Genomic DNA, 12379 nt, shown 5'->3' with positions numbered 1-12379 from the left:
CTGAAAATTGTCAGTCAAGTGTGTGCCAAAAGAAACTGACAATCTTGGAATTTATTGAACTAACTATTTTGTAGTGTAATTATACTATAAAGCATCTTGCACATTTATGCTTCCTTTGGCACTGGCTCCCTAATAGTACACGGCAGAATAACTTTTCTCCAGAAAGCCTAGGAAGCCCTAGTAGGAGGAGTGACTCACTTTGGTCAAATACCGGTTATGTGAAATTTGCATTGCAGTACTGAGGAGCTGTTTGATTTTGGGTAGCTGAGTTAAAGCGGTACTCTGTGCATACTTAGAAATTCTGATTTTAAAACAATGCTGACTTATACAAATCTAGAGGATTTAAGTAAAATTGGATAGGATCCTAAGGAAGTGCAGTCATATTCTACAGGCTTTGATTTCTCTCTGGCTTTATGGGCAGACTCATAAATATAATGATTTTAAGGTTAGATACTCAGCAAGCCAAAGTGTTTAGTGAGCCAGTGCCAAAAGAAGTATAAATGTGCAATATGCTGTATAGTATAATCACACTACAAAATAGTTTAATAAATTCCAAGATTGTCAGTTTCTTTTGGCACACACTTGACTGACAATTGTCAGGAAAACAGCCTGTTGAGTTCTAGAATACCACAACAAATGACTAATCACATCACATGCAAGAACATATACTGTGTAAATGCATATTTTTGGAGACATTTGGGGGCAAAGAGTCAGGTGGTCAGTTTGGTTTTTACACAGGTGGCGTTTTTGAGGGATTAACATGCAAACTTAATTCCACCCATCCCCACAAAAAAAGTCATCTCCGTGGAATAAAGTAAAAACCAATAACACTCAAGAATTTGTTCTAATTCTTTAACTATTTATTTATTTCGTAGCATTACAAACAATATACATTTCATCCAGTGCAACATAAACATATACTCTAACTAATTAACTACAGCATTTCATTTGAAATCATACAACAATTCAGATAGTGATTATCAAGCAAATCACCCCAAGAGTCAAGAGTGTGTTGCTGGAAAAGCACAGCAGGTCAGGCAGCATCCGAGAAGCAGGAGAATCGAAGTTTCGGGCCAGAGCCCTTCATTGGGCTTTTGCCCGAAACGTCAATTCTCCTGTTCCTCGGATACTCCCTGACCTGCTGTGCTTTTCCAGCAACACACTCTCTAATCTCCAGCATCTGCAGTCCTCACTTTTGCCTAAATCACCCCAAGAGCCTGGTTATATAATATCATCATGTGGATTTCCGGTAATGACTTCAGGATCATTGCAGAAGTACCTGTCCTCAGTTGTGTCTAGGTATTCCATATTTTTGAAATGATCTTTTAATAGAGTGTTTTCACAGTGCGATATTACTTTCATTTGAATAAATAGGTGACATACCGACTATTATTATCTCCTTGCACTTCTGTAGCTAAAAATTATTAAAGCCAAACGTTTTAACACAAATTGCTTGGAACAATATAATGACACAGCGCGTATATTCTGCCCGTCATCTTTGCGCAAGCTCTTTCAAAGAACTATCCAGATGGTCCTATTCCCTACTCTTACCCTGGGGAAAAAAAAAATCCCTGTTCAAATATATATATCCAATTCACTTCACTTTAAAAATTATTATGGAATGTTCCTTCATCCACTCAGGAAATGGATTCCAGATCATCATAACTAGCTTTTCTTTGTTTGACCTCTATTTCTTTTGCCAGATATCCTAAATATGTGTCCTCTTTTTACCAGCCTTTCCTTTGCTGCTGTGCTACGTGTGATACTTTTGAAGGGGTGCTTTACAAATCAGTTTGAAATCAGTGATCCTGTGTTCACGATAGCTACCTTTTTAAGGTACAACTGCAATGTGACCAGGAGCTTAACAGAATCATTTTGGAACCCAGCAGAGTGTCTATTCATTGTTTCTTGTGTTTTGTGCTCACCTATTTAGGAAAATTCTTGGATTGGAATGAGAAAAAAATTCCCAAGTATTGAACACTGTAAAGAGCTTTGTGCTTTTTACAACTTGTCAACTGTAATCAGTGTTACAATGTAGAAAAATACAGCAGCCAATTTGTATACATTAAAGCCTCAGATGCAACATAACAAATAGCAGATACTTGGAGAAATTTCATCACCTCCTTTCATTAATTCAAGTGGAAAAGATCCATGAACGTGCTAGTTAGAACTCATTTTAATGATATATTTGATCAACTACTCTCTTCCTGATATCAACACAGATTCTGTACTCCAATAACTAGCCTGAAAATTGAACCCGCAATCTTCTCACTTGTGTAACTTTTAACTGGTTGGCGTCTATGATCTGAGCACTTGTACCTTCTTTATAAATCAATGATTAGTGAAAGAAAACTTTGCAGATTTAGGCTGGTTCTATTCACTTTGGTCTCATTTGATGTAGTAGACGAACAGACATTTTATATACTTCTAAATCAAGTTTAATTTTCAATACTTTGTGAAGGAATTAATCTGTTTGATCTGAATGACTCCTTTTAATAATGTTGGAGTTAGACCTCATGGTGCAGTGGCAATGTCCCTACCCCTAAACCAAGAGACCAGGTTCAAGTCCCACCCACTCCAGAAGTGTATAATAAAATCTCTGAACATGTTCATTTAGAAAAGTGGGTTAATAAAAAAAACACATGTTGGAGTTCTATTAGGGTGTAGATTTACCTTCTATAAGATATTTGACTCTGGACAAATTACTTCTAATCCAGCACTTGCTGCGAGAGTTTGACTGTTACAGAAATGTTCCTGAAGATTCGAGTTTTTACTGTGCATTTTTAAATTGTGATATATCATTGGTGTATAACTTGCTTTGGATTACAGATCTGAATTTGCTTTACCCCAAATCCTGCTTCAGGCGTTTGGATTGATCTATAGAACAATATGCAGCTTCTTTTTGTTTGGATGTCTGATTTGATTTCTGTCAAACTTCAGTTTCTTGCAAGTGAGAGCATGCAGCTGTTGTGTTAATTGACTTGCAAGGCATTAATACTTTAGTGCCATCTGATTTAGTATGGTGCTTAAAATTAAAGTAAAGGGAAAGGTTAACCACTGTCCCATACAGGAGGCGACCAGTTTTCTCCACAGCCTCCCAAGCTTTGTTAATTTTCACTCGAATGGGAATGGCCAACTCCAGAATGTTACTATCAATTTACCAAAAAGTCCATTTTGATAACGTCCAAGGGCCAGAATGCACCATTGGAAACACTTTTGAAATGAATACCATGTGTTAGTTGTTATGAGGCGAGGGGGATAACTGACATTGGTCAGTTAATTTGGCAAAAAATCTTCAACTGAAAGTGAGAGTACTACAAAATAAAATGACTAATTGATTTGTTAGCAATTTACCATAGTAATTTACCTTTGCTACAGACTGAGAGGCCCTCTGTTTCCGAATTCTCTATGGTAGCTAGTTTGTGATACAAGTGGGTTTATGAGACCAGAAAGCACCATACATTTAAAAAGTGGAGAAAAAACAGTGGCTATCAATTAGATGCCACATAGAAAGGTATAATGTGTTCTTAATCTTATCCAATTCCTATTCTGTGCTGTTCCATTTTTCTGTATGTAAGTTTCATAAAAATGCAATTTAAGAAATTGCAAAGCTCTTTAAGACTGTTTAAAGTCTATTTATACACCTGTCAAGAGCCTATTACTGCTGTTGAAATGAGATCCGAACAGGATTATGATTCCAATACAATGTTTTCCTTTCCTGTCTCATATTTCACTGTTCACCTGAAATATGTTGTGATTGGTGCAGAACTTATTCTTTTGCTCTTCTTTCAAATAAGAACCACTGCAAGAAATCAAGCTTCTAATTGCTAACATTATCCACCTAATTCAATCTTTTAAATAACAGCATTTTCTAGACATGGAGTCGTAGGAGTCTACAGCACAGAGAAAGGCCATTTGGCCCATTGAGACTGCGCCAAGCAAAAACAGCCACCTAACTATTCTAATTCCCTTTTCCAGCACTTGGCCCATAGCCTTCAATTCCATGCATAACAAGTGCACAACTAGGTTTTTCTTAAATGGTATGAAGATTTTTGCCTTTATCATCTTAACAGGCAGTGAGTTCCAGATTCTCAGCACCCTCATACTTGTATACATTTCAGTCATGTCTTGCCTCCGCCTCCTCTGCTCAAAGAGAAGCAACTCCATCTATCCAATCATTCTTAATAACTGAAACTCTCCAGCCTTGATAAATCTCCTCTGCAACTCTCCAGTGCAAACACATCCCTCCTCTAATGTAGATACATTATAGTCCTTGCTGTCCCTTGTTCATTTCTCATTCTCGCCAGCTGTAACTGCAACAAGAGGAGTTCATATAAATGGATTCTGAAACTCCAAGCTGACTATCAAATAACGAATAACACCAGACCTTGAACCACATCTGGAGTTCTCACCCTCTCATTAACTTGCTTCTGCAAATTTTCACTATTTCTTATCTCCATTAAAAGAAAATCTCTCTGGGCTGTGCCACTGCAAAATGGTGATAACTCAGCTAATAACCAGATCTTGTCTGTCCCAGCTTCATTAAAAGATTCTGGCCACCAATGTTGTTGTTTTTTTGTTTTGTTTATAGCAGCTTTTCCCTAGCCTTGTCATGATGTGTAAAGATGCAGCTGTGTCTCTTGCATAGCAGATGAGCTAAAATAATTGCTCCTGCTCTTCATTCAAAGTTACCCCTTCTTCAGGATTTGCTGTCCTTCCAATCATGTCTTTTGGCTCAGGGTGTGCAGCAAAGACAGAACCTGTGATTAGAAGATGGCAACAGTGAGTGGGGGAGAAACAAAGTGTAATTGAATAGCTCACCACTCAGATTTTATCTGTCCTGCACTACTACTACATTCCAAGCAGTGCATTATTTTTCCACTTGGAATGAAGACTCCACTTTCAAGTGTTCAGCTCCGTTTCGACTACAGGGAAATTGTATAGGAAACAAATATATACATCGGAGTGACTTTCCTTTCACTTTTCACTCAGCTTTGATTTTATTTTTGTTTTTCTATGCTATTTTGTGCTTTTGATGTTGAATTCACCCACTGTCCCTATACATTGTGAACCTTGTTGGGATTTTTCATAGCTTTTTTTGCTCAATTTGATTTGAATGATATTCTTTTGGATTGTTATCTTTTTTGAGTAAAACTTGTTAGTTACTTCATTATCTATATCTGAACTGCCAGAAGTAGAGACATGAGTAAGTTGATGTCTTTTGGCATCAAGAAGAGATACACTTAATGAATTGTCCTTTCTTTGTTCATGAGATGTGGGCATTGCTGGTGAAGCTGATATTGCCCTCCCCTAATTGCCCAGGAGGTGGCTAGGAGTTGACCACATTGTTGTGGGTCTGGAGTCATATGCAAACCAGACCAGCTAATGGTGGCAGATTTTACTCCCTAAAGGACTTTAGATTTTGTAACAATCACTAATGGTTGCAAAGTTGATAATGAGAGCAGCTTTTTAATCTCAGATTTTTATTGAATCCATTTTACCATTTGCAGTGGTGAGATTTGAATGCATGTACCCAGAACATTTGAATGGGTCTCTGCATTACTAATCCAATGACATCAGCACTATGCTACTGCCTTCCTCAGTTACTCCACTGCAACACATTTGGTGTCTTCTGTCTCTGAAGCTGCATATTTACTCTGTTTTGAAGATATTTTAGTCATTTGTGTAACTTCAAGTTACCTGCTGTAATGTGGTTTGTGATTCCTTCACTGTGTTTAGTATTAATTGGATTTGATATTTAATAATGCATGCTACTAATCCAATTCCTCCAGTATTTACTGAAGGAAAATGCGGTTTGGATTGGAATCCATGCAAACAGTGCATGTTGGCAAAATATTTCCACTGAATAGCAGATCAGCAACAGAATTTTAAATAAGTCTCAACATAAGCTTTTTGTTCATATTCTGATTCATTGCTGAAGTGACAGATATACCAAATTTATCAGACAAGTTTGAAAAATACGTTTTATATCCTATTGGAATGTGACTGCTTTATTTCTTGTTCATGTTTCAAATGTTTGTCTTTGTTTTTAGTGTAAAATCATGCACCAAATGAACTTGTTCCATGAATAATATGATAGGAAAAGGTATTTTCTTAAAATTAACTCTTCAATTTTCATTTGTATAGTTTCTTTACAATATTTTGTTGGCAATGAAGTTGTCTAAAGTGGTTAAACAGTACAGTCAATTTTTCTTATCCCTTTCTATTCACCGACATGTATGTAAACATTTAGTTTATTTTTGATTTTGGGATATAAATATTTGTGTACTGTACATAAATATCAAGAGCTGGCTCTTACCAGTTTATTTTCATCAGTTTATCTTCACTGCTTGCATCAGTTGTTTTTGTGAGTACAGGAGAAATTTTCAGTGGCACTTTCTACGGTATATGGGGCTGACTGTTTTTCATACAATGTTTGTTTAAATTCTAAGTGCAGAGTTGAGACCAAGCTTGTATTACAAAGTAAGCTGAAGGCCAGTTGGAGGAACTTGGAACACATTTCTGAACATGTGGAACCTTGCTTAACATTATACAGAGACTACTTGTATATGGTACTGCTAATTTATCATTGACCTCAAAATGGCTGTCTCCATGTCGGTTCAGAAAGCTGCAGTTTCTTGGTACAAATTAATCATCTTTGGCTTCCACGAAGTTTTTCTTTGAGTACAAATTGATATTAATTTAACACATGTCTTCAAGGATTTGAAAAAATGACTATTTACCTTTTCCTCAGAGATTATTAAGAAAGCTATTTGCCACACAGCTCCTATGTTCAAGAACCTTTTATCTAGTCCAGGGATACAATTAAAAACATTGCCAGTTATAAATCACACAACACCAGGTTATAGTCCAACAGGTTTAATTGCAAGCACACTAGCTTTTCGAGCGCTGCTCCTTCATCAGGTGGTTGTGAAGAAGTGGCACTCCAAAATCTGTTGGAATTTAACCTGGTGTTGTGTGATTGTTAACTTTGTACACCCCAGTCCAATACCGGCATCTCCAAATCATTGCCAGTTATATTCTTTATAGTCAGCATTATAGCCTTGTTGTGAAAAATTCAATCTAAAATAAAAAATTGTCAGTCTCAATTTGGTGGAGTTATAATAATTTTCTTTGTTTAAAAATGCCACCGGGTACTCAAATTGTGGATGGGGATCTTTTGGTGGAAAAGCACATGGATTGGCACATTTTCCATTTCAAATGAAAGGGAGGATTTCTGTGTAAGGTTGACTCTAGTAATAAAGAACTTGGGTTCACCTAATGACATTTGTATTTTCTGAGTCCACAAAAAACTTGAGAATAAATGATTTGCTGTTGAGGTTTTGTCACTTTAAAAGAAAATCGCTATCAGTTGTATGCTGCAAGTTCCTCCAAGCATTCATGATCAATCAGTTAGTCTACTTTTAGTGGCATTGAGGATTGAATGTTTAGTAGAATGTCATGGGATCTTTTCCATCCCCCTGAAAAGACATATAAGTTTTTTCTTTTTTTTTAATAGATATTTTTATTGGGAATTTAACATTTTGACAAATTTACAAAAATAAGCAGAATTTTCAAGCACAAACATTAATATAAAAATAGATCTTAAATATATAATCATCAAAATTCAACTAATCCACAATCATCCAGAGTGTATAGTTGAGTCGCTTACATCCTTCAAATAAGAGAAAATGTTCTCTAATACACTCATAACAGTATGATAAAAAGGAAGTTATTTCCAAACAATAAGAACAAAAAAAAATTAAACATGTTTGAATGGAGATCTTCCCCCTTGTTCTCAGGGGGCCTTACTACCTTTCCAACGTTCCACCATATCCTCTCCCAAACAGTGTCCCACCCTCGACCCGGGCGCTCCTTAATAGGATTTAGATATAATACCGAGCTAGAGTTAACAGTGAGCGCCCCACCCCCACCCCTCCCCACCCACACCTGAGTATATCTGCTAGCATCAATGCCACGTACAAACACACATAACTATAAAATTACAACTCCAACAGATTACAGTTAAGTATAATAACATAGCAAGGAAGACAACCCCGCTCCCAGAGGCAAAAGTAAAGTAGAATAAAGTATCCATTTCTCCCCACGGAGTGTGGGAGAGGCAAGCCAACATAAATTGTCTCTTACGATTTATTTAACAGAGTCTAAAAGTTTCTTGGCCTCTTCCGATGATCTAAAATTATACTCGGATCCTTCGTGGGTAAAGCATAACGTCGCTGGGTAGCGTAAGGTGTATTGAATATCTAAGTCCCTTAAACATTTCTTCACCTCATCAAATGCCTTCCTTCTTCGTGCCAAAGCCGGGGAGAAGTCCTGAAATAACATAATCTTGGATCCTTCATGGATCATGGCTTTAGGATCTTTTCCAAGCTTTCTGGAGGCATCCAGGAGTATCTGCCTCTCCCTATAACTCTGCAGCCGGAACAGGACCGGGCGTGGGCGCTGGTTTGGGCCAGATCCGCGTACTGCGACCCGGTAGGCCCACTCCACCCTTACCCGGTCAGTTTCAGCCCCCAGGTTTAAAAGCTGGGGCAACCATCGCTCCAGAAATACTACTAACTGTCCCTTCTCTTCTTGTTCTTGAAGGCCCAGAAGACGGATATTCTTTCTCCGATTTCTATTATCCAGGTCATCCATGTAGATTTCAAAGGCCCTGACTCTCTGCTCCAGAGCTCGCACCTGTTCTGCAGCTGTTTGTGCTGCAGCCTCGGAGGTCGTGGCCTTTAGCTCCGCCCCCACCACTCGGCCGTGTAATTACTCGAGAGCCTGGCTGTACTTTTGTAACTTTTCTTCGAATGCATTCCATCTCTGTCCGGATTCTGCGATGAAATTGACGAGTGTCGATTCCAATCTAGCAATCATCTCTATAAGGCCTGTTTTTACATCAGCTGCAGCCGGAGGAGAGGAGGTTGGGGGAGGGGTCTTTGTTTTCTGAGAGCTGCGGGGTCCCTTTGATTTACTCATTATCCACTCAGTATTAGACTGTTTAAATATAATATTCAGCAGCTAATTAAGATTAAAGAAATTTTTTGGGTGGTTTGGCAAGTGTGGTGGGGGCAGGAAACCCACTTTTCCCAGGTTTTGGGAAGGGCTCTGTAGACTCAGACTTGCTGAGTCGCCGCCATCTTGGATCTCCCCATAAGTTTTTTCTTAATAAAGCACTGCTGCCTCACAGCGCCTGAGACCTGGGTTCAATTCCCGACTCAGACGACAGACTGTGTGGAGTTTGCACGTTCTCCCTGTGTCTGCGTGGGTTTCCTCCGGGTGCTCCAGTTTCCTCCCACAGTCCAAAGATGTGCGGGTCAGGTGAATTGGCCATGCTAAATTGCCCGTAGTGTTAGGTAAGGGGTAAATGTAGGGGTATGGGTGGGTTGCGCTTTGGCGGGTCGGTGTGGACTTGTTGGGCCGAAGGGCCTGTTTCCACACTGTAAGTCTAATCTAAAATATAGGCTAGAAGATTGTGCACGCTAAAGGTAAGAAGATACAGCTGCCACTGAATTTTGTTTTGGTCCTGTTTAAAATATACAACTCCCTTAAGGTTTTGGGGACAGCTTTGAAGTGTTATGCAATAGCAAAATAATGGTTATCTCAAATGTGAGTAACTTTGAGAACACAATAGAGATGTTTGGTGTTCCATATGAGCTTGGATGTTCAAGATTGTCAATAAATGGCTTGTGTTGAATCATCAAAAAAGTATTTCTACTTCTAAAAGAATGAAGTTTAAATAATTTTAAAGAAAATTATACTTAACTGATTTACAAAAAAACTTAAAATCTTGAAAATAAATATTTACATGAAGGTGAATGAAACCTCTATGTTCTGAGCATGTGCAATTTGAAAGATGTTAACAGTTCACATCGATTAAATAACAAATTAATGGTACTTTACAAGTACAAGTATATATGCGGTGTTTATTCATGTGAAGAACAAGCAAAACTTGAGGAACCCCTGAATTGAACGAGACTGCGCCTTCAGTTTAAAAGAAAAATGTAATATTTTGAATATCTCATTCTTGGAAAAACAGAAATTTGAACAAGTCATTGAAGATGACCACTATCTGTATAACCATGTATCCGTACCATCCAGGAGTGGTGTGAAATTCAGCACTGTATTTTAACTAACTGTATTGTCGTGTTTTATTATTTTATTCAAATGCCTGTGTCTTGTTTTTTTTCAGATATGCTGTTAGTCCAGAGAACATCATCCTGTATGGTCAAAGCATCGGTACTGTCCCAACGGTAGATCTTGCATCACGCTATGAATGTGCAGCTGTTATTCTTCATTCCCCTCTTATGTCTGGCTTGCGAGTGGCATTCCCTGATACCAGGAAAACTTACTGTTTTGATGCATTTCCAAGGTAAGTGTAATTGATGTTGACGTCTTGAAGTAGTGAAACTTTATAATTTGTGCACGATGTAAGTTGTTAACAATTAAATACTGAAAAGTTGCATTTAGAGTCACAGTCATTGAGATGTACAGCATGGAAACAGATCCTTCGGTCCAACTTGTCCATGCCGACTCTATATTCCAACCTAATTTAGTCCCATTTGCCAGCACTTGACCCATATTCCTCTAAACCCTTCCTATTCATATACCCATCCCTAGGTGCCTTTTCAATGATGCAATTGTACCAGCCTCCACCACTTCCTCTGGTAGCTCATTTCATACATGCCCCACCCTCTGTGTGAAAAAGTTGCCCCTTTTATATCTTTCCCCCCTCACCTTTAAACCTATGCCCTCTAGTTCTGGATTCCCCCATTCCAAGGAAAAGACTTTGTCTATTTAGCCTATCCATGCCCGTCATGATTTTATAAGCTTCTATGGGGTCACCCCTCAGCCTTCGCGCTCTGGGGAAAACAGTCCCAGCCTATTCAGCCTCTCCCCATTGCTCAAATCCTCCAACCCTGGCAAAATCCATGTAAATCTTTTCTGAACCCTTTTCAAGTTTCATGACCCGAGTCAATTAAGCTTGACAGACCATGTCCGTTTGTAAGGAATCCATTATTTCAGTGATTTCAAATTGTTCTCATTTCTAGTTTGTCAGCTTCCCTCTTTCTCCCATATTGACCAAAAAGGTTTGTGGCTCGGGTTTTTGTGAAATAATTAGTTTGAATTTTTAGAATAATGGATTTATGTCCCCTCTAAATCTGGATTTTTGAGCATTAATGTGAAGTTAGTTATTAGCAAAAATTAATTTTTTTTACTGCTTAAAATCATTTATGAGGATCATATACAACATTCAACAGCTAGTTAATTTGAACGCAGAATTGAGTGGTTTATTCCAGGTCATAGCTGCCATTAAACTTAATGAAATGGAAGATCTTGAAGTGTCATGACCATAGCTAGGATGTTTCATTGGCAACAAATTTACCATAAATCAGTCAAAATATTATACCACTGTCACCCTGGGAAACAAAGTCACAGACAAACTGTCATAGTATCAAGTGTGATGACATTCTTCGTCATTTAACTCATTACTGTTTCAGAAGGCATCAGTGCCACTTTATAAATACAAGATTATTTTTTCTTTCCCTTAATTTTCATATAAATAGTCAAATAACCATAACTCCTTGAAATAATTGGTTCCTACTTGTAGGATTTGATAAATGTTCTATCAATCATCCATGTTGATGCTTCCAAAAAAAAATAATGTAATTGTGGGACATTTTCCTGTTACAGCCTTTTGAGTTCAACTGATTATGATGATAGTGGAGAAACCCCATGAGCTCCAAATTAAAGTTTTTGCACACAAGCAATATTATTTGCTATTCAAGCACACAATGGTCTTTCTTTTTGTAAATATTATATTTTTGTTGAATATGCCATAAACTTTCTTTTGGTAGTAAATGTTGCTTGATTTAAAGGCACCAATGAACTGGTAATGTTTGGCTGAATTTTGTCAGCAATTGACTAGTTGTCAACTTTAACCAGTTTCATGGAGGGTTTCTCCCTGTCAACTGTAGCGAGGTTTCTCTCACTATTCTCCGAAAGTCCCATTATTAGCTAATCACCATGTCCTGTAGCTCCTCTCTTGTCCTATTTTCCCTCTTGTCAGAGGTGGAAATATTGCCACTCATCGGACCCTTGGGATTTCTTGTGCTGAAGCATTTTTAAAGCTCAGCCTGCGCCAGGTCAAGCCAAGAGTTTCACTTCACTGTGCACAGTGGAGTGGGAGGGGGACCAAAACATAACACTTCACAAGTGATGCTTCTTTGTAAATACAAATGCACATCTTTCTTACTCTCTCTTTCTTGCTCTGAATAATTCTTGCTTGCTATGTTGTCCTTGACATACTGTGCTTTGAGAGTTGGGTATTTGGTTGAAAAGCATGCAATCTGTTTGGAGCTTACACTGCTGT

At 38.0% G+C, this 12379-nt stretch overlaps 1 protein-coding gene across 3 annotated transcripts in view; it reads left to right on the top strand.

Annotated features, from left to right (window-relative positions):
• Positions 1-12379, top strand: part of abhd17c (abhydrolase domain containing 17C, depalmitoylase) — an 84087-nt gene that overhangs the window by 29769 nt on the left and 41939 nt on the right. For all 3 annotated transcript variants that reach the window (XM_060852982.1, XM_060852980.1, XM_060852981.1), the window contains exon 2: positions 10199-10378. In XM_060852982.1, coding sequence (XP_060708965.1) covers positions 10199-10378 — 180 coding nt within the window. The remainder of the gene's footprint in view (positions 1-10198; positions 10379-12379) is intronic.

Source organism: Hemiscyllium ocellatum, chromosome 39 (assembly GCF_020745735.1).
Source record: "Hemiscyllium ocellatum isolate sHemOce1 chromosome 39, sHemOce1.pat.X.cur, whole genome shotgun sequence".
NCBI classification, from domain to species: domain Eukaryota; kingdom Metazoa; phylum Chordata; class Chondrichthyes; order Orectolobiformes; family Hemiscylliidae; genus Hemiscyllium; species Hemiscyllium ocellatum.
Note: the sequence above shows the minus strand (reverse complement) of the source record. Positions and strands in the feature narration are given on the sequence as shown.